The sequence below is a fragment of the Oxyura jamaicensis genome, chromosome 11 (genome assembly GCF_011077185.1).
Source record: "Oxyura jamaicensis isolate SHBP4307 breed ruddy duck chromosome 11, BPBGC_Ojam_1.0, whole genome shotgun sequence".
Classification (NCBI taxonomy): domain Eukaryota; kingdom Metazoa; phylum Chordata; class Aves; order Anseriformes; family Anatidae; genus Oxyura; species Oxyura jamaicensis.
This window is the reverse complement of record NC_048903.1, coordinates 13,532,552-13,556,221: the sequence shown is the minus strand read 5'-3', so window position 1 is coordinate 13,556,221 and position 23,670 is coordinate 13,532,552. Positions and strand designations below refer to the sequence as shown.

The 23,670-nt window shown below is 33.7% G+C and overlaps 1 protein-coding gene across 2 annotated transcripts in view; it reads right to left on the bottom strand.

The window, feature by feature from the left end:
- The window catches only part of CDH8 (cadherin 8), a 146,201-nt gene that overhangs the window by 28,249 nt on the left and 94,282 nt on the right, over positions 1-23,670 (bottom strand). For both annotated transcript variants that reach the window (XR_004753759.1, XM_035336570.1), the window contains exons 10-11: positions 23,131-23,267; positions 5,353-5,474 (exon numbers count right to left, since the gene is read on the bottom strand). Coding sequence is in view for 1 of the 2 variants with exons in the window: in XM_035336570.1 (XP_035192461.1) it covers positions 5,353-5,474; positions 23,131-23,267 (259 nt within the window). In the remaining variant the exon portion in view is untranslated. The remainder of the gene's footprint in view (positions 1-5,352; positions 5,475-23,130; positions 23,268-23,670) is intronic.

The following is a 23,670-nucleotide window of genomic DNA, read 5'->3' as shown; positions in this document are numbered from 1 at the left end:
ATAAAATCTTACTAGATAATGACAAGTACTAGCATCAAAACTGAAGTATCTCAAATTATGTATATAAAAATGTTTGAGTGGGTTTTGATATAGGCATATATAATTTTTAGGAAATCCTAGGAAGAAATCTGAGACAATTAATTCCTTGCCCAATCATATATTCTGGGCAGGGAAGATTTATCACCAAGAATATACTGAAAAAGTTTTTGATGGTTCAAATAAGATATAAATAGATTATTATTTTTGATAACTGTATCTACCAAGAAACCTTGATTACCATGATTCAAATGCATGTATTAGAAGAAAGGGGGGAAAAAGAAGGCCTAACATAGCTTTTTCTTAAAAAAAAGTAGGTCTCCAATTTAGTAGGTCTCCAATGTAGCTGCATAACAGAGAGCTACACAGCATGGAAAAGATGTGAACAGATGAAAAACTATAAGCAGACATCGTCTGTCCCACTGCAGAGATGAACCCACTTACAGATGTGGAATATTTTCAGCTTGCTCTTGGCAGGGGCATAACAAAATTAACTAAAGGGAAACTACCCATCTGTGTCTGGTCCAGGGCTGGACTAGGTACTACAAATTCTGCGTTTTAGGTAAGAGCAATTTAGAATGGAATTCCAAACAAGTTTCTTTAGTACATAGGTTTTATGATTGTTCTCTTTTTCAAACACTGCTACAATGTAGTAACAATAGGGAAAAAGGAAAATGACAAAGCAAAGACTGGAGGATCAACTGCACTTAATAGTTGCTGTTTTTCCAATGATTATGCAATTTAATCTCTACTGGCTATGTAATTCTTAATTCTTTTCAGCATCATGTAGGAGAGTTGACTGTAAAAATTCACTTCACTTTCCCCAGGATTTCAGTTAACATACCTGTAAGTTGGAAGCCAAGAGCATTAGTGATATGGGTTTTCAGCTCACAATTTTTTTTTTTGAAATACCTTTATAATATAATCTAGATTAGAAATTTTAAAGAAACAGAAACTGACCATATTCTTTGCTATTTTTTTTGCTGTTCTTTTTGTTGTTGTTGTTCAGAAACAACAGATATCTCTTAATGTCCTATAGAATTCTTTCTAATATTTCATTTCTCTCCAACCATTTCCCTAATTGTTTACCAAATCATTCTTTCTCTAAAAATGCACATAAAATTATATGCAAAAGACAGGCTTAGTGAAATACTACAGTTGTTGTGTTACATGCACACATCAAAGAATTAAGAGTTAGTGTTTCCATAGCAACCTTATTTCTTTGTGTGTTTGCATTAAAATAAGCTCTTAAAAAAAAAAAAAAAAAAAAGAAAGAAAAGGAAAAAAAGCATAACATATATACAGTGATAGGAAGCTGCTGTATCTTTTACTCTATAGGAGTGAAAAAAGTCCACTAATTCTCATTACCACATTTTAGTATGCTGAGGAACATGATTTATTGGTCAGTGTTGTGTGATAGTGTAATGGAAGATTATTTATCTTGATTTGTTGTACATAATGTGGTAGAGGAACTCCTAGGGCTGTCCTGCCATCCCTATCACTACAGATTTCTTTTTTTATTGTCCTTGTGAAAAATGCAGAACAAAGGTGTTCCACATAATTAAACTGGTCTATAATAATAATAACTAAAATGAAAACTGATTTTTGAACTGCTTATCTGTAAGCACTAGAGTGAAAGTTAATATCCCTTCAGCTGTTAAATCTTGAAATTTTTGAAATTATTCCAAATAAATTTTCAACTTTGTTGTTGTATTAAAAATTCATGTATATATTTGATACTGTACATATACTTACTGGGAACACAGTAAATGAGCATATTTTGCTTAACAAGCAACTCTGGATTGAAATTAATACTTAAATGATCCCCTAGGACAGCTCAGCATTATAGTCTGCAAATTTGTATTACATTTCTACAAAGCCACATATGCCTGAAATAATATGTATAAAGATTACCAGTATAATCACAATGAATAACGTAGAAGGATAAATAAAAAAATAAAATTAAAAAAAGTTATTATCAATGTGACTACACATTGTGTACATGTGACTTTAATATATGGTACTGTGTAGAAGTCTTTCCCTGTGATGCAACTTGTTGGCCTGAATTAGAACGGTTCCTTATAATTACTAAGCTCTTCCCTACTCCTCTCAAAACTGTTCTGTCTACTCTGAAAAAACTTTTGTAGTTACATTGGTGCTCATGGTTATCTCTTAATTATTTTGTATATTCATAACACTATGACCAGCAGACTCACTATGGTACAATTTTTACTTTGCCTTTTCACCTAGAGCCAGCCATTTACTGCTGGAACCTGCATGTTGCCCTTTGCATGAATTTTGCCTCTACAGGGAGTCAAAGATCTATCTGAAGATTTCTAACATCAGAAAAAGCCAATCCATGCTATTGGGATAACCAAATGGAATAGAAAGAAATGGTGAGAGACTCGGGGAAATTGCATTTGGTTTTATATTGTTTTAGTTTACACACAGGGGTAAGCACTGGCACATCACTGTCTATGCTATTTGTTTGAAAATTCTGTAGCTTTGTTTTGAGCAAACAGCACTTTGCTGGAGAAAACTGGGTCTGGACCTGGAAACAGTGTGGGAGGATCTTTTCTTTACGCAGCAATACAGATGTTCTATTCTAGGAGTAGGGAAAAACAATGTTCTGGCTTTAGCTTTATGTAAATGGATGAGCTGGTTCATTGTTAGATTAGAAGTACTGCAACAGTATGTTCAAATCTGTTTTTCTCCTGAAACTGACAAAGAAACACTTATAGCAACTTCCCTTTTTGTATAAAAATGTGCAAGGAGCACATGAATATGTGCATGGACAAACATTTCCACTTTTCCTCCCTTTCCTCTCCTACTAAATGTACTACTGTTAGAGGTAGGTTAAAACAAAGCAAGTGCATCTGGCAACATCAACAGTTTTTAATACATTCTGTCACATCACCAGCAGCTGCACTTGCCACTCGCAATTATATCAGAACCCAAAATAGAACACTTAGAAACTGAACGGGAATAGAAGGTTCAGTCAATATATTTAGGGGCTGCAAATAATGTCTCAGAGAAGGTTCGAATGTAGTCTCCTTTACGGTGACTCAAATTTGATTTAAACTTATATTTAAACTGAACTGTAAGTGTAAATACATAGAAATACCACAACACAACTGTGCCTTTTCTGTGTATCTAACATTTCAGTTTAAACTTTGGAGAAACATCCAAATTAGGCTTTTGCTACTACGTAAAATGGTGGCCTTTCTCACATCAGCTATTTTGTAGTGGTAACATATTTCATTTTTGGAATTCTACATCTTGTCTGATTAATATGATTTATTGAAAAATTTGAATATAGAATAATGAGCACAAGAAAAAATAACCCAGTAGTATAGATATGAAAATCTTTACTGGAACAAATATATTTTAAATGACAACTTTAATTCAGAACCTAACCTTGATTATTCTGGACTGCTGCATACTTACTGTCCCCTTAATGTTATTTGATTAAAACAGAATAAATTGCAGGATCAGTGCCGCCTCATCCATGCTGGCAGCATACTGAATAACCATCTATAAAGTTCACATGAGGATTCATGCTCAAGAGACATCTGCCATCAGATCTAGAGTGTAAGTGGTGATGAGGTTGAAGAATAACATATGGTTTAACAAAAGTTGTCCATAAGTGCTTAAACAAAAACCTCTTTTAGCAGCTGACTCCCAGTTATCTCATTTATTGTTTTATTCCAAAGTGAAAATGGTGGAAAGATTTTTCAAATCTCTTAAACCAGAAACGTGATAGATAAATATATTCAGAAAACACTATGCAACATATCTTTCTGACTTCAGGGAAGCTTACTGAGCCCTGGAAAAAGCTATTCTCATTATGATTTAATATATCATAAAAAAACATAGCTACTCAGCATCTGAAATCCACCCTGAGCAAACAGAAATCTGCTCTGAAGTAGAGGAACTTCAGTACCAACAGTAACATAACTGTGCTGAGAAATGTCTGCACTTCAGGGCACATTTCAATAATCTTTTCAGTGATTAGACATAATTTTCTTTCTTAAGTGACACCTTTTTGACACCTTTTTAATTAACAAAAAGGGGTGCTAGAGAGTCAAATCATCAGTAACAATCCAGTCTTGATAGAGGTAGGTCATCATATACTACTATATAGGTTGTCATTTAGTAGTACTGAAAGAATATAATTTATAACTTTATTGTCAGGTAACCTACTTTGGAAAATAGTGAATTCAATGCCTAACACCCACGAGACACAGGAATAGTTGGATTAACAAGTCTAGTGTCATGCTGTCAGCTGCTGTTTATTTAAATAAAATGTCACAAGCTAGAAATAAAGTTTAAAAACAGTGAATTGCTATAACACACTGTATTTCTCAAGTTGGACAAAAGTTAAATCTCAATTACTGCCTCGTTTTGTGAAAGTCTAAATTTTCTTCAATCTTTACCTTACAATTAGACATGAAATATTCTTCCCTTATTCTGTACATGTCATAAAAATTGATGTATTTTAAGAAAGCTGTTTAATTTCCCTTGAAAAAGGCTACAGATGTTAAACCTTGCTTTTGAAGTCTAGCTACATTTATTTTACCTTGTAGCATTCTGTAAATTTCTTTGCCAACAGTCTAATTTCATCAAATTAAGAAGGAACGTGCAAAATCTTTTTTTCTTTTTTTTTTTTTTTTTCTTTTTCCTGAGACATAAGAAAAACATGGAACTCAAGTTCTCCAACACCCTGTCTCTCTTTAAATACTTTTACTTTAAATTCGTTTACAAATTACTCGACTTTCCACCAAGTTCTGGTTTGCTTTCTTGTTTTGTTTTTCCAATTATCATAGAAAACTGCGTAAGAATTAGATTGAGATAATAACTGAGACATAGCCGGAGGAGAATGGCTTTATTGTTTTAAGTTTTTCTCCTAAATTATACCTATGACAAGCTGCAATATAGTTCAATGTCTGAACTGAGATTCAGGCTGGTTTATATTTTTGACTATTAGAGTACATGAATTTATGAAGTGACGAGCTCCATCAAAAAGACTGGAAACGATGGAAGCTCAAAGACTTTCAATATTTCTTCGGGATATTGACACAAGATACCTACCTTTACCTTAAAACTTTATATGTCCATATATAGAAAGATCTACCAGTGAACATGATCACAGATATATCTTAAATGAATGTTTATAGTTAGCAAGAACATAGACACATATTTTGGGAATAAAGATAAGATAAAATGTCAGGAAGAAACTGCACCCCATTCTCTCACACCAAATTACTCAAAAATAGCTTAAAAATAAATTACTTCAAAAACCATGGAGATACTTACTTGTCCAGGCTTCCCATTCTCACACAAAAATGCTTCATGTTCTGACGCAAACTCAGGAGCATTGTCATTTACATCAAGAACTTTGATAGCAACAGGCACCCGGGACACTTGACTGTGGTTCCCTAAGAAAAGAAATCATAGCATAAAAGGTAAACAGATTTAATCTGGGTTTGACACACATTCTTCAATAGAAACCATACTGTCCGTGCTTGGGCTGTCTTATCTCTAATGGATCATAGAGTTGGAACATGAGATAAAGATGGATGGCCAGTATTTTATGGTTGAAAAGAATAAATACACCCCTATTGTAAACAGGGTTTGTTGGAGATTAGCTCTATGAAGACCTTTCTTGCACTAAATTGGTAAGATTTTTCTTTGATGAAGTTTGTATTGTTTTATTGATAACGTCCATTATACATGGAAAAGGGAAGGCTGTAAACAACATAGATTTATTTCTTTGTTTATCTTTGGCAGAGCACAGAACATTTTACTCTATTAGTATTTCTGACTGCACATCTATTATTTCTTCATTAAATACTATTAATGTGGAGACCCACATAGTGAAAAAAGAACTTTGTAAGATTGACACAGGTAAAACTAGATTGCACTTTGGACTAGTAAAGTGCTTTGATTCATGTGCGGCTAACCAAAAATTTGAACTGTGAACATCGTTCTTCACTGAAATAATGTCTCATCATTTATAATATAAAGCTATTTTGCATAAAGGAGTTTATCATTGTAGAGTAGAATAATCTTATTAAGCTGTAAGTAAAGAAAAGTTAAAGCAACAGTTTGCATTCTACTTTGCATAAATTTCAGTCAGTTTCTAGTCTTTCCTTCAATTCAGCATAGTTATTTTAAGTATTTTAAGAGACTATTAATAAATATTTTAGGTTTTATGATTTTTCCCCAAAAAGCAAATACATGAACTTTACTTAAACTGAGATGACCAGCTGATTTGAAGTTTTAAAAGATGTTCTAGAGGACATGCATGCCTGTGCAAGTAACCCAATCATAGTTTCAAAATCCATCTTTTACTGAATATAAGCTTACAGTAAAATATTTTATTGTGCTTATACCATTAACAATTTGAATAATTGCAAACTACTTGAATTAAACTACAGGTCAGACTTGTAATTTAGCTATGTGCTTTCTCTTTTCATACTACAGGTGAGAAAGCTCCTGAGTTAAGGGTATCAACATACGTATGAGACAACTTAGCAGTCTATATGGGTTCCATTTTCTAACAATACAGAACTGACTTAGGAGAAAACAGAATTAATTCTTGGGAGCAGGAAATAAGTTGATATTGACTTGTACTCCATGTACCTGTAATAATAAATTTAAAAAATTAAAGTAGGTCATGCTTTGCTGGCGGGCTGGAGGCCAGTGATGTGGCTCGTAGCAGCCCTACAAGTGGTAAAGATGATTACAGGAATAATATTTATGTCAGGTTCACATCATATGATTTTACTTATTAATAGGTGAGGTGAACACTTACGCCATGAAATAATAATGTATTTGAAGTCAAATAAATGTTAATATGCAAATAATGAATCCCAAACATTTAAAACACATTTTATCTTAACTTGATAAAAATACAGACAATGAATTTCTAGCTTATCAGAATTCTCAGCACTAGTGTCATATTTAAACACTAAAGATTTATTTTTATCTAAATTAATGAAATGATGGCAGTTCGAATTTTAAAGACATTACAGAGAAATGTAATTAATTAGATAAGCTTCTAAAGAAATTATTCATGTCCCTTGTGACTGCCCCCAAAATGTTTGTCTTTCATCAGAAATACAAACATTAAATTTAAAGATATTATAATTAGAAACTTGATGAGAATTCATTTAAAAAATTAATCTACTAAACACAAGAGAGGCCCAACTAGTTGTTTGGAAATCTCCAGACAAGGGGATACCCTGTACCTATTAGGGTTCTTGTGATTATGATGAAATTTATTGCTGAGAAAGAGTGATGGTGAGGGAATTTTATCTACTGCTTGTACTGCCAGCTACATGAATGCAATGTATTATTTTGTCATTGCGAATTTTTCAATGAATTTTCACTTCATACTAAGTGAAAATATATAAAATAAATAATCACCATAAATAAGAATCACCTTAAGTGTACATATTAAAACAAATTTATGAATTCTAACTAAGTAGATCTTTTTTTCACTTGAGGATGAGAACACTGACAAGATAAAACAACTCCATCTGCCCATTTTCATACTTTAAATGTCTGTAGACTTCTCAGTGGTAGAACATGTATGCAGAGGATGACCTTCTCAAGTTTAAATTCCTTGCTGTTAGCAGTGCCCGTTGTCTTTGTATCCTCACAAAAAGTAGGAAACATTTGAAGTTGATTCTGATGTATTAGAGCAAAAAATATTACGTTTGCATGGGTAACTGTCCTGGAAATTTTAGTTTCATTCACATACTGGGCCTGTTCAGCCTGGAGAAGAGGAGGCTGAGAGGAGACCTCATCACAGTCTACAACTTCCTCGTAAGGGGGTGTCGAGAGACAGGAGACCTTTTCTCCATTAACACCAGTGACAGGACCCGCGGGAACGGGGTTAAGCTGAGGCAGGGGAAATTTAGGCTTGACATCAGGAGGGGGTTCTTCACAGAGAGGGTGGTTGCACACTGGAACAGGCTCCCCAGGGAAGTTGTCACTGCACCGAGCCTGTCTGAATTTAAGAAGAGATTGGACTGTGCACTTAGTCACATGGTCTGAACTTTTGGGTAGACCTGTGCGGTGTCAAGAGTTGGACTTGATGATCCTTAAGGGTCCCTTCCAACTCAGGATATTCTATGATTCTATGATTCTATGAAACCAGCTGTTGAAAGCATTGGCAGTTTCTGAACTGCCTGTTAATCCTTGATTTCTGTCGATGTCCCCTTCCTAGGAGATGTGCTCTCCTTGTTCACCTCCACAGATAGTTCTTTCCTCTCAAGCATGTACCCAGGAATCCCCAAGGGTCGATGAGGAAAGAGAAGGCTAGCTCCTTCGCCATCGTACACAGCTGGCCTTCATATTGATTAGCATTCATTGGTCAGAATTTTTCCTTGTTTGTGAATGGAGTCAGGTCTTTCTAAGCTAGTGACAAAATTGAATTTTGAATTACTTTGTGTATATATATATATATATATATATATATATATAATATATTTCATATATAAAATATTTTTATATATTAAAATATATATTAAAATATATATTAAAATATTTTATATATTTCATATATATTTATATATATATATATATTCCACTGAATCACGCAGTCATTCGAATTGGGGGAGACTAAATATTTTATTTAGGAGGTAAATAGTAACACTGGTTGATTGAATTCCTATCAAATATTTTATGCAAAATCATATAAGGGTGTAAAGTTAGAGACACTCTAAGGATCTATCTGAATTTGTAAAGGCTTCATAAGCTGTATTTATGACGATGCACAGCTTAAAGAGATCTCCCCTTCAGTCTTGCAATACAAATATATCATTAGGGTTGTCACTTGAGAAGCAATGTCTTAGATGGAAAATTTGGGACATTGAGGCATTCTATTTAAAAATACTGAGTAAAATTTCCACTAGTCTAGTTTACCAAAATCCTTTTCAGGGTAAAGCTGAATGATTTAGTTTTTAATTTCAAATACATTCAACTAGTCATCTGTAGACATCACTGCCACAGCACAGTATGTAGCTATAAGAAACACATATGCAAATTGCGTAGATAATTTCCCAGAAGTATAACTCTTTTATGTGCTGCACTGAAGTATCAATTACTGTTTACAGTTCTAAGATCCAGCAGTCTGCTCTATATGAGCACAATGCACACACAGAGACATGCACACAGAAAAAAAAAAAAAAATAAATAAGAAAAAAAAAACTAGACAGGTAAGACAAGTATAAGGAAAGGGTGATTCAATGACAAAATAAGTAGTGGAATTAACTGGTGATAATAAATATATTTCCAAATATAATGGAAAGTCCACGTGAGCTTAAAAATGCATATTGAAAAGTTTAAAAGCTGCTCTTCTTTTAAGAAGCTCTTCTGTTTTTCTTCCTAGTTCTCAAATTGTATTTGAACTTCAAATGCTTGAATTAAACACCTTGCTGGTAATCATCTTTGAGTAACATACCATTGAAACACTCAGGATTAAAAAGTGCTGCAGTTTGATACAAAAAGGATGATTCAGTTGAGATAATCAAAATCAAATAAAAAAAAAATCCTATGTTCAAGCCATTTAGTGTCTCCAAACTTAAATTTTTGTAGGCTGCAGATCTATGCTAGATCTTACTGTGATCAACTTCTTTCATCCTTCCTGAAAAAAAAAAAAAACAACTATATATCTGAGATGAATATGCATATCACTCGAAGTTTCTAATGCAAAGCATAGAAATGTTAACATTGTTCCCAGATGCAGCAAGTAATACTAGAGGTAGTTAGACCTTATAAATAAAATTTGGGGTCTAATTCCATAGCTGGCAGAATATAATGCCAGTATTCAGTTCCCATAAGCATTTCTTAAACACTTCATAAACATGCTTAAAACACTTCTCCACTGTCTTTCCTTGGTAGATATATGTACCAGTGGTCTTAAAAACCAGTGGTCTTTACATGAGAGAATTACTGTCAGGAAAAAAAAATTAAAAATAAAAATAAAAAAATCATTTATTTAACACAAAGAAATCCATCCACTTCTCCCTTATTTAATTAAAGCATCCAAATCACATCAAGGTTCTCTTTAAAAAGTCATAAACTGTCTTGCATTTTAACTAAAATGAAGTACCTGAATAAAAGGTAGACTCCTTGAAAATAACACATCTTTTATTATTATTATCATCATCATATGGCTTGGAAATAGCTATTTCATGCTTCTCTGATTCAGTGAAATTTCTACTCTAATAATATTTTAAATTAGAAGTCCTAGTTCTAACAGAGAAATCAAAACAAAATCTGAATCACTGACTTAATAAAAACAACAGCACTTATTTTACATCTCTCATACTTCAAACTTATTAAGTTGTATTTTAACAGATCTGTTCCCCACGTCTTTATCAAAGTTTTATCTGATGACTTCAGTAAGATAATCTACATGCAGGACAAGTTTATTTTTCCTTTTTGGCTTTATGTTGTCATTTTCTTTGTGCAATCATTTACCTCTAAAACACTGCAGCTTCTAACATTTTTTTTGCCATATAAAACTGACAACTGTTTCAAGAATCCTGTGAAATAGAGATGCTATGGTGAAACAGAAACTTTATTTATGATGAAGTTCAACTGTAGAAATCATATATAACAATAAATACTGTGTTCTTTTGTCTGAAGTGTTGTGTAATGATCTGATTCAAAAGAGATTGATTGCCTGATAGAGATTCTGAAATTCTTTTAAAAATAACATACCATAAGCTATTTCTGAGTTTCAGTAAAATTCAAACAACCAAACCAGAAAGAAACAAATAAACAGGACTGGTCACCATGAAGATTTAACAACGCCCCTGTTCTTAAATTTTTAAAGGATGAGAAAATACAGAAAATACTGAAAGTTGTGGAGTATCTGTAAAATAACATAAACATATCAATGCACAGTAAAATGTCTTCCAAATAAAATGTTAAGACAAGAAACAATCCCTTATTTAAAATTTATATTTATTTCAGCACACTGTAACTTATTAGAGGAATACAGATTTTGGTGAGCCTCTGCATGTTCTTATGTGTAGGAAGGGGGGAGAAACAAAAAGATATGAAACATATTTATTGGGTTTATTCCTTAAGTCATTCTATGGGAGAAAAATAACAATGGCATTGAAAAGTTTTGTCACCTTTCAGTAGATCCCTCAGTTTATTTTATTAAGGTCTACAGATGAAAGAGGAACAAGTCAAGAACAAAGCTATTCTACAGTCTGTTTTTATATCCTCATGAATAGACTGTCAAGTTTAACCAAGGACTTGCTCAAAATCCTCTACTTCCTTCAGTTTTGTTCACTTTTCCACCTCTCATTGCTATGAAAAAATGTCCTGCAAAATGCATGCTTCACCATACATAGTGGCTAACCAGGTAGATTGTGGTGTGTTTCGACTGCATATCGTGGAAAGGAGGACAAAGTGGGGGGGGGAGGGAAGTGGTGAGGGGGGGAATTTGAGCACAGTCTACATTTTCAAGTAAATGACTTCAAAGATGAATTTGTATTTAAAAGGTAATTTCACCTATAAAGAGTGACTAAGATCTACCTAGCTTTAATAAATACATAAAATGTATGGATTAGGATAAAAGGACAGATTATACTTTCAGTTTGTTGCTAATATAGAAAGAGAAAATAAGGCGTAAAATTTCTGTGATAGATGCACAAGCCATGACAGAAAACATTTCTTATATAAAGCCATATTCATCAAGCCTCATTCAGATGCTCATTTTCTTTTTCTGTGTTTTTGTTTGTTTGGTTGGTTTTGCTTTAGGGCACAAAACACATACAAAAATATTTAATATAGCTCATAATGAATAGAAAATTTGAATCAGTTACCTGAAATTTGCAGAAAAATGAAACATTTCTACAAAAAGACCAAACATCATTTTCTTATCAGTGACATTCACCTAACTCAGCACAGAGTCCTTTGCTTGCCACTGTAGTAGCAAAGTAATTCAAAATGACTGCTTTTGTATTTACTTTTCCCTTTCACTTCAAGGCCTGATTCCACTTCTACTGAAGTTAATCAAATCTCTTTTACTCTGAAAGTTTAATCATGTCCTTGTCCTTAATATTACATGATCTATTTCCTACATTTAAAATAATATAAGATTTAAAATTTAAATATAATTTAAATTAAAGCCATGACCTCAAATGGGTAGTTTGTTAACTTCAAAGTATCAATATGGGTATATAAACTTGATAATAAAACAATATATATATAAAAGTATATTCTTCTCATATATGCAATATATATTGATGGAATATGCTCCCATTTTGCATATCTGAGGGCAGGCTATCATTTGACATTCAAATGCAACCACTTTGTTATTTTTCATACCATTAAGCTGTGTAGTTATTCATCAGCCTAACAAATAGTTACTCTATAATTACCTCTGATCCTTGGTGAATTGAAAGATCCATTTGCAAAACTGGGAAATGTTTGTAATTCTTTGTAGAAGTATCATACTTTGCTTGGTGTATATGCATGACTTTGTCTTGTTTGAATGCATAAAGAGAGATCAAGAGGGCTCGGAAAGGCAAAATTAGATTTGAGCAGTAAAACACCCCCTCAAATGTAGTTTACAGATGTGAAGGGTGTCTCCTACTAAAACCCTAGCTATACGAGAAAATCAAAAGATACCATTCAGTTTAAATTTTGCCATGCAAGTTAAGAGAGGAAAAGATATCTGCTGCTGCAATGTGACTGAGAAACAGGGTCCATGGTAAGTGAGCTGTAATTTTGTCATTAAGTGAGCAGAGGATAAACCAATGGTATGAAACTAAGTCATATTGATCTTAGAGCTGGAGGGGAATGCCAAGCCTAGGCAACCCTCCCCTTGTGCCCCTTCCCACAAACCCAACAACCCAGAAACTTGAGTTTCAGGTTTATGATCATAAACCACTTTCATTGGTGGTCTCCCTTAATTCATAGTATTTGTGTTTTGAAAAATTCACTTCAAAAAGTGAACTTGGAAAAGAAAATGCTAGAAGATACACTAGATATTAGATGTACTACGTAACGTGAGTACTCATTACATTTAACCTACATACTGCATAAGAGTGATTAGACTGCATGGGGTATGCACAAGGAGAGATGGATGAATATTAAAGTCAGAGGAACAAAGGGATGGGATGAGGCTTGAAAAGAGATTTAGAAGGGGCATCCTAATCAGAAACTGTAGCACCTTTTCAATATTTGAGTAGCAATTACGGGTACTTGTCTCTTGTCAGAAGCTCTGGTTGCAAACAGCATGTCCTTAGAGACTGTTCTTCTGCATATCTAATTTTGACCACAGTGAGCTTTATATTCATAGTGACACATAATCAAGTTATATGTGACACATCAATATGAGTAAACAAATACATAATTCAAAATAAATTATTAGTATAGCTGCTTGAGCGGGTTGTATTGGAAGCTGCTATAGTCATGTCAGGTTCATGACAATGAAAACAATGCTGTTTTATTCACAAATCCTAAATAAATCCTTAAGGAAAAAAATTGTAGACTGCCAACATCCTTCCACCCACACATCTATCCAGAGACCAAATTGAAACAAATGTTGGCAGAAAACAACCTATATTTCTGATATTGTGTTATTCAGCCCTATTTTTCTCTAACGAGGATGCAAGTCGGGTTGTAGTTTGCAGTTATGTCACTTTCAGTAAATTAACTGTGTTACATATGAAAGAGGTGAACTGTTATGAACACAGAAATTAACAATATGCTTTAAGTTTTGACAACTACTAACAGTGGACTTAAAAAACAAATAGAAAGGCAGGTTAGAAATGTTTGAAGTTACACAGTTGCTTTTTTTTTTTTTTTTTTTTTTTCAAAATCAATGCAAATAAAAGAAAAATCCAGATCAGTTAGCATGATAAAAAAATATACATCACTTCAAGAATGAGGAATAGCATAACTAACCACAACTGAAATCTCCAGAAACATCTGCAACTAGGAAACACTTCTATAGACCCTCAATTTTAGCAAAAGGCAGCTCTAAGCTTTTGAAAAGCTTTTTTCACTTCTTTGTGGCAGCTACCAATAAGAAAGACAGAAGAGTTACGAAAACAGGGAAACACAGAAAACTATTGGGAGCTACATAGAATATCCTGAGTTGGAAGGAACCCATAATAGACACTAGCAATAACAACAGTGTGATGGAAATGCTACTAGATCGTTACTTCTTGAAGATCACAGCACCACATACCTAATTAGGATTCCAGATTTTTGGAGGCAATGTAATGCCTTAATTGGTGTGAGGAATAGGTTTTCATTTCTAAATATCACATTGAGAAATATGTCCAGAAAATAATATGGTGCCTTTAAGTGGCAGAATAGGATCTGCCTCAAAAAAATAAACCAGTGAGCAGGCAGGGAGAAAAGTATTTGAAGAAAAGTTTAAGACACAACAAATGTACAGGGGTATGATTTGCTGCTGTGTTGCTTGATTCCAGGTTAATCAAGAGAACTGTGCTAGCATGAAAGAGTCAGGAATCTGGCCCACACTTCAGAGCAATTACATTGTTAATATGCTAATACATCATGCATATTAAAATGTTATAAAATATTGACTCAGATATGCAAGGTCTTGTTGTCAATTATAATTAGCTTTGAAACTTTATAATGACTAACAGCAATAATAACAATAAGCAGACTGATTGAGGATAAGACGTCTGGAATATTTTGGGGTTACATTTACTGTAAATGATTTCTTGAGTGAAGTCAAATAATTAATAGCCCAAATGAAACCTCTCTCTTTCTTACTGTTAGTCAAAACATCAAAATGCTTTAATAAAACTTTTTATTATACAAGACCTTTTTATAGAAGTATTTAAATTCAATCATTTTTAGACCTCATATTCCTTCCTGGGACTAACTTTCTTAATAGTGTAATTTATTTATCTTATGTTTCCCTGCATAGATAAAATATTGGTGGATGGGCTTTACTTGAATCAGGTTCTAGAAGTTTAGCAGCCAAAAATTCTGACTTGCACATCACCAGCAAAAAGATGACCCCAGCAGGCCTGTATACACCTTTTAAGATCCTCTGTTTTTCAGACAGAAAATACCATCATTCTTTGTCAATCAGAAACTTTACTAGAAGCTCAAAGCATGCTACTCTGACTAGAGTCTTTATTCTAGGAAAAAAAAAAAAAAAAAAAAAAAGTGCTTCAAGAAGATTGACTAAAAATAAAATCCAGTTACAAACCTCTACTCTGACCTAATCTTATGCTTCAGTCTTACAGGAGAAAAAAAAAAAAAAAAAAAGTGGAGATTTTAGATAGTCTCATTCTTCTTAGAAGGAGTAAATCAATTCTTATCAAACTAGATGAATACTAGACAGTATTTTTAAGAGGAATCATACTTTCTTCAGAAATTTTTGTTATCAGTGTTCAAAGTGCAGATGGCCAATTGTTCAATTGTTGGTTGTTGAGTTTAACAATGTACACATTTTGCTAATACTGTAGGTATATTGTCACTTTAAGCATTCCTCCAGTTTTCTGTAAGTAATTAACAAACATGCTTCACATAAGTTAGTCAAGTACATTTTAACTAATAACCCTTCTGCTCCTTACTTGAATCCTTGTCTGTCTTGTGCCTCACAAAGCCTAAAACACCATTATCTAAAATGGTGTTATATATTTAAGTGGTGAACTGACATTGTCTTACCTAAAACACCATTTAGTTTCCTAATCTTTTGCATTTTATGTTTTGAACAGTGTTCTCAAATTCCACTGTTTTTGTCAAATCAGTGTTCGCAAACCTCGAACTGAGAAGTCTAACCTGGCTTTATAATGCCCTGAAACTAGAAATGAAAGAAACTAGATTATTGATACAGATCTCTGTCCTTTTCCTTGCTGTAAGTATGCTTATTACCTCCTCAGACTACTTTCCCAGTGAATTACTCAGATGATTTATTCACAGCTGCCTTACATGCTTTCCTCTGAAATCAGAGGTTACTAACTTGTATGTGGTTCCCCACACCTGAATTTTAATTCTAGCTCCTAAACTAGCAAGCCCAATTTATACAAAGATTGTTTCATAAGTGCACTCCTTTCCCATTCATATTCCCTCATAATACGGCCTCTCCCACACTGTTATCCATGTGGATCACATCTCTTGCCATTCATGAGCTGAGCAAAACACTAAGGGGAAATCTTACAATATGTCTGAATGCACTTTAACAGCTGAGAGCTGCAAACCAACTTTATGCAATATGCCAGCCCTCCACTGCCCAGTGGCAAATTCTCCGTGACCCATCAGAATCTATGGAGTTCTGTGTAGCCCTCTATGTACGTGCAAATGTATAAAAACTACCTTACTGAATTCTGTTAGTGCAAAAATGATGGATTATCTAGTTTGAGTTCCACTAAGCCAGAGAGAAAAGGGTCAAGCAAAAAAGGTTAATATTTCTGAGCTCCTCCTGTTTAAACCTCCATAAAGGCTTATTTCCTTCTCCTTCTAAAACTTACTGAAATTTACTCAGCCCTAAATTACAGGTAATTATATGAGGCACCCAAGTAACTCCCTAAAATGTTAGAATTATTGCTAATAATGCCTATAGCCATTTTTACAATAAAAGGCTAAATAACATTAAATAAATGAAAGCATGAGTGAAGGTATTCATGACATTAAAATGTACATTGTAGCTGAAGGCTTATTCTGAAGAGTAATTATGTCTCTTTTCCTTTTTAATTAATGTCCTTGTATTTTTTTTAAGTAATATGCAATATAGATAAATTTTAGTAAAGCATGTGTTGGGTGATGATTCAATTGTTGTATTTATATTCTTGGTAAACCATAAAAAGTCTTCCTGGCTTTATGCCCTTTCCCATTAGGTGATAAAATTGCCTCATACTTCTTCATTTCTAAAGAATGCAGTTGGTATGGGTAATTACCTTTGTCAGATAGAGCCCACAGGTTTGTCCTTGATATTATTATGCTCTATGCCTGGAAAATATTTATTGTGGTCAAATTACCATTTCCATTTCAAGATCTTACCTATCTTTCCATCTTCTTTTTTGACTAATAATTCATGAGCATTTCCACTAGTTGTGGCAGTTCCGGTACTTTGCCAAACACTTTGGTGGAGGGAGGTGAGGGCTAACTACCCCACTGGTATGCTTTTTGTAAGGCTAGCTGAATATCAGGGGTCACTTGATAAAAGCAGTCAATCAAAGTCAAAATAATAGCTCCATGACTACGCTGCCTGGAGAATAAGGAAAACAGAAATTCTATTAAAAAACCCTCACTCAGAAATATAAAACTTGGCTAAAAGCATTGCTTTGGGCTAACAAACATCCTCTCCCGTGCCATCCTGCACTAGGTTTGGAATTCCCCAGCTGTCTTGTTGCATGTCTATGCGTGTGATGCAGAGTGTGAGAAAAGAGAGGTTTTGGAAGAGCCTTTAAGTAACATGATGAAACAGCAAACGGATGCACACTTCATCTCTCTGTCTCCTAGTATATCTGAAAAGGCTGGAGTCTATACTAATTATAAAGTAACCTGTCTATTCTTGAATATGCTCATGGCAGAATTCTTCACAAACTTTAACTGAGATTTGAGCTGAATGAGATAGCAGAAATCCAATGCTGCACATGGTCATAAAAAGGCTAAGAAGAAAACACAGATCTTGAGTAGCCCACTCACTGTTATTTCAGGAGAACTTGAGAACTTTAAAGTGATCATCATTGATTTGTCTTCAAAGTTTGTGAGCCATACTGGTGTGTTCTTCACAAATCTCATTTACAAATTTCAATTGCAAATTGTAATATATTTATTTTTTCTTGTTGAGATATGTGATATTATTCAATGGATTTCTGCTATGCAATACACATAATCCTGAGAAAAGGATTACTTCACTTTTTAAAGAGAATTACAAATAAGCATTGTTAATAATGGATCTATTCTTTTCTTTTCTTTTCTTTCTTTCTTTCTTTTTTTCTTTCTTTCTTTCTTTCTTTCTTTCCTTCTTCCTTCCTTTCTTTCTTTCTTTCTTTCTTTCTTTCTTTCTTTCTTTCTTTCTTTCTTTCTTTCTTTCTTTCTTTCTTTCCTTCTTCCTTTCTTTCTTTCTTTCTTTTTTTTTTTTAAAGAACTAGAATTCTGTGTCTCAAACAGATCTCAGATACGGTTTATGGGGTATGAGAATTAAAATATTAGGATATTCATATTTAAATTGGAGGAATATTATGCAGTTACATTATGTTACTAACACACTTCTTTCTTGCCTAAGCTAGCTTCTCAGGGGTAAGTCTTTGCTTTGATTTCAAATGACATTTGTTCTCCATTTATTGCCGCTCTTGTTATATCAATTAAAAAGCAAAGACTGAAGTATAGGACACTTCCTTAGTATTAATCAGACATACAGTAAGGATGCTGAGGAAATATCTGCAATGTGGCTCTTACAGACATTAGAACATGGAAATGGGAATCCATGGATCTGGAGGTATAAAGAAGACAGAGCATAACTACTATACACCTTGTACATGTATGACAATCTGATAGCTTGAATAATCAGAATGAACTCTATTCAGAATATGTGGAAAATGTAGCAAAATGTAGCAAAGATGTTCTAATAAATAAATCATGGCTATTTGATTTTCTTTTAGTAGCTGAATAGCATTGACAACACATAACTCGATAAGTACTACAAAACCTGTACAAGAAACTGAGAGAATACTGAAGAGGTTAGCTCAGCCTGAACCCTGCTCTGCTTCACTGCCCAGAAAAATTGCCAACCAGTTAATGTAAGCAACACAAGCATGTCAATGTGAACAGTAGTTATAGCTATAATTGTACTTATACAAACTAAAAAATGTATTTGTGTGTTCAGATGAATGGGTTTACATATGACTTTAAGGATCCTGACTTTACTGGATTTTACAGAAAATTCCATTTCAAAAAGTACCAAAGAAACAACAATGTGATGAGCCTTTGTACATACTGGGAAAAAAAAAAAAAGGTGAAAAATAAATGCCTGTAAGTTAATCGTTCATTCTTACTGCACTGAAATTCAGGCTCTCAGAGAATATTTGCATATACTGCCAGATTCTTTCCTGTTCAGTGCTTAGCTCCAGAGAGCCCAAATGTATAAGCAGCATAATCAGCCCTAACTTACAAAGCAAGGCTATATCCACTCCCCATTCTCTCATGCACCTAACTGAAAAAAGCCCTCCCAACCTTGGCATATAACTTTAAGCTCCTTAGTCTTCAGGCGTATAAGTCTTAAACATACAACAACAACAAAAAAGAGAAATCTCAATAATCCAATATTTAAAGTCCTGTGAGTGACAGAAAACAAAGTTCACCTTTCATATGCACAGACCAAAAGGTACACCCTGAGAGAAAGGTCACTTTACGAATGAAACTCTACATTGTAATCACCTAGAAGTTCGGATTCCAGACTCATTCAGCAGAGTAAACTTGGGCAATGTAGAAAGAAAATTTAAGAATCTTGAAAGTTTTAATAATTTTCAGTATGCCTATTGCAATAAGCGTTAATACGTTTTTTTTTGTTTGTTTGTTTGTTTGTTTTCCTGAATTCTAACTCTGTATTTCAAAGCAATCTTTCAAAGAGGTCAAAGTTCTTTATAATATTCTCTTTTCTTACAAATCCTTGTGATAGAATTCATCAATATAGTGAAGTCATTACATGAGCAGAGAGGGGAAACGTAGAACTAAAAAGAAGTAAATATTAATATAAATAATGAAGAATGTATATATGAATACACCAGAAGAAGAAAGGGTGCAGGTATGTAATGGTGCATGCAATGAAAGCAACTAGAAACTGCTTCACAGAGATTCGAAGGAGTCGGCAGTGATGGGAAAGTGAAAGCAGGGAAATGCCACCCTCCAAAATGTATCACTTTGCACAGGTCTCAGAGTATGATTGTGGCACCAATAGCATTACTGCGTTCTGAATTAGAACTAGAAAAGACACTTGCCTATGAGTAGGGAAAGGTCCTTCTTCCAAAAGAAAATACGCCAAACCGGTCTTTTGCCTGTTAAGTACTTAAAGAAAAAAAGTCCCTCGTAGTTTTGCTTGACATGGAAGGGTTAGATTACATTTTAGGTCACTCAGAAAGATTAAAAATAAGTAACATGTTTAAAATTATCCACCTGCACTCCAAATCAGATTGCTTTCATAAAGATCAGCCAGTCTGAATCTAAATCACTTCATCCTCAAGCCAGATGAAAACACAGAAGTTATACCCAGAACAATCCTGTCCTGGAAGTTCCCTACCTGAGACAACCAAGGGATGATACAAATGAATATGTTTGTCATGGTGACAGCAGAAAACTTCCAAAAATGGCTCGTGCTTAAAGCACAAATTTAAGTGCAGGCAATGTACCAGCACAAAGTTCTGAAAAAGTGATTTACGTTTTGGAAAAACTTGGTGTTTATCTATGAAAGTGTTGATAAATTATGATATATTTAAGATCCACCAGGCTGGGAATCATGAAGAAAAAAATATCATGGCTTACGATTGGAAAGCAACTACTTCAGCAATGAAATGGACTGATCATTGCCTATATAAATAAAGCCGAGCCCAGAACTGAAATGGAAAGCAGTTAGTTTAGGAAGAGAAAATGTTCCTGCTTGAATGATGCTGACATCCTTATTTTCATGGGATAAACCAGCACTATATTAATATTACTCTCAGTAAAAGCATAGTTAAAATATATATATATATATATATCTTTAAATAAGCAGATATAGTAGTCTATGAAATTCAGCTCTTGTCAAATAATCCTATTAGGAATGCGAAAACAAACAAACACACCAACCCAGTCATCAGCAGGAACTCAAATGCTTAGAACAAGATTGGCATTAGTATTTCCGTAGCCAGTCTGAAGAGAGGCAATTTTACAACAGTGATAGGTGCTGAGGCTCCCATGAAGTTTTATGACAAGGTGATTACTTAAAAAAATCTTAAGTAATAATTACATTTTTGAAATCTGAAGAAGGAAGAGGCACACTTAATTCTGATATGACTTAGAAATGTGTAATTCTGTTAACTTTGCTCCAATACACACATACAATCACACAATACACATCAAAAAAGTGAATTGGAGAAGTTTCTTGAAAAATTATTTATCTTTTTTTTTTTTTTCATTTTAGACTTTTTGGAGGAAATAAAATGTAAAATTACTTCACTTTACACCTTTTTATTCCAGTGTCTGAAAAGCTTTGAATCACAAACTAATAATTCTTCTTTTGATGCTATTTGTAGATCTCATGAATTGAGATTTCTCATGTCTTGAGAAAATTGGTATGGAGATTTTTATATCTTTCTCCTTTAAAAACAGCAGAATTATTAAGTGGCTTGATATTAACCTGGCAAAAAAATGTTCTATGAAACTGGAGCTTGCTTTCTTTCTTTATGCAATTTGATTCACTGTGTTGGTTTGGCTTTCCTGCCAGCAGAAAGTATTCTTGCTAATTTATCAAAGTACTGTTTGCCCACAAGATTTAATAGCAATTAACAGAACACTGTTGGCACAATTGCACTGTTGGCAATGAAATACACAAATTATTAAGGCAGATCGTATGAACAGAGTTTACAGGAGTTATAAGTTGAGAGCTTATTTTTACTCAGACATACCTTTGTCATTTATGCATGCATGTCAGTAATCCCTCTCATATTCCTAACACATTTTTAAAAGCAAGTGCCAGAGAAAAATATTGGACAACAAAAATGGTACAAGTAAGCATTTTTTATTCTCCCATTCATTCATTTATTCATAGGTACAACATTATGAAACTGAGCACTAAAAGTTATCGTAACACTATATACTTTTTTTAAAAAAATAAAATAAAATAAAATTCTCTGGGGGAGAAGCAAGCATTAACATCATTGTGTTTTCTACATGCAAGAATTAGCAGCATAGTTCATCAAGCTCTGAAGACAAACATTCTTATGACAATGTGTCAAGTGTGAATGCACTTACAGGAATTATGCATAGATATTGATTGCAGAATAGAAACTTTAGCAGAAACATTTTACGTTTATGTTTCAGTTATGAAGACAAGGGATGACTAACCTACTTCCTGTATCTTTTTGTTTGTTTGTTTGTTTGTTTGTTTGTTTTGCTTCATCATGTTTATGTCAAATTTATAGTCTAAAGTATAGTGCTAATATTAATAATAAATAATGTCTTATCGGATCCTGCCACCAGCACTTAATCACAGTTCCAAATTAATGAAGAACTCTTCTTGACTAAAATCTAGAACCCATATTTCCCAGACAGGGTGAAGCTCCTGGCTCCCAGTGACTTAGGCATACTGATCAATCACAATAATTTTGTAGATCAGAGTAATATGTGGTTTTGGTTATGGCTGTATATGAGTAAATTTATTCACATGTATCACAGAATCACAGAATGCTCTGGTTTGGAAGGGACCTTAAAGACCATCTTGTTCCAGCCCCCTGCCAAGGGCAGGGACACCTCCAACCAGCCCAGGTTGGCCAAAGCGCCATCCAGCCTGGCACTGAACATCTCCAGGGATGGGGCATCCACAGCTTCCCTGGGCAACATGTTCCAGTGCCTCATCACCCTTTGGATATTCTTCCCAAATATTCCCATTCCCAAATATTAACACCCAACAAAATAAATAAATAAATAAATAAAAATAAAAATTCTTCCAAAATCAAACATCAAATAGGGCTACTTTAATATAACATACCCATGTGCTTGATCATTTATGGTACTGAAACAAAATATTTCTCAGCATTAAGAACTTTTGTGTTGAGTCTACAACTTACTTCAACTTTTAGAAAATTTTATTTCTTCTGCCTTATTATAACTCACCACGTCTGTTTTTTTATGTTTACCCTATACACTCTCTATAAATGTCCTTGTATATCTTTTCAAACTCTATATTACTTTATTCACTGAAACAAGTACATTTTTGAAAACCAAAAGACATGGAACTTTATCAGAAATTAAGTTTTCTTTCAAAAAATGTATACTTTAAAAATCCAGTGTTTTACTTATACACAGTTTCCATTACATGCACTGATAAAACTAATTATAAAGCCAACAGAAAATAAAGTCACAGATACTTACTAGTTTCAGTAGCTACAATAGTGATGTTGTGCCACATATTTGTTTCTCTGTCCAGCGGTGTTGCCAAAGTTATTTTCCCATCTTCTGCATTAATGTTGAACTGTCTCTCAAGGTCAGTATGGCGATCAATAGAAAACCTACAAAATAGACATCCCTGTAATCTACTTAATGAAGTTGGTATAATCCATACAATCACAAGACAATTTATGGAGCCCTCTGAGAGCTGCAGTTTTATAGCCAAATGGATTGAGAAGCTCAATTGTATAATATAAGACAAAATGACAAAATGAGACTAAAAAAAATAATTATTATTATTGCCCAAGGAGTAATTAGCTGTATTCCCAGTATGAAGGTCATAAAATGCCCTCGGGTTCACTAGGCAACATCTTTGAGAAACGGTGCTGATCAACAGTTAATTATACAATCCATCACATTTATTAAACAGTTTCTATGGTATTTCACAGTAACTGCTGATAATTTCAAGAGTAATGTATTAAGCACACAAAAACGGTGGGCTTCATGGTTATTTTTAAAAAGGCT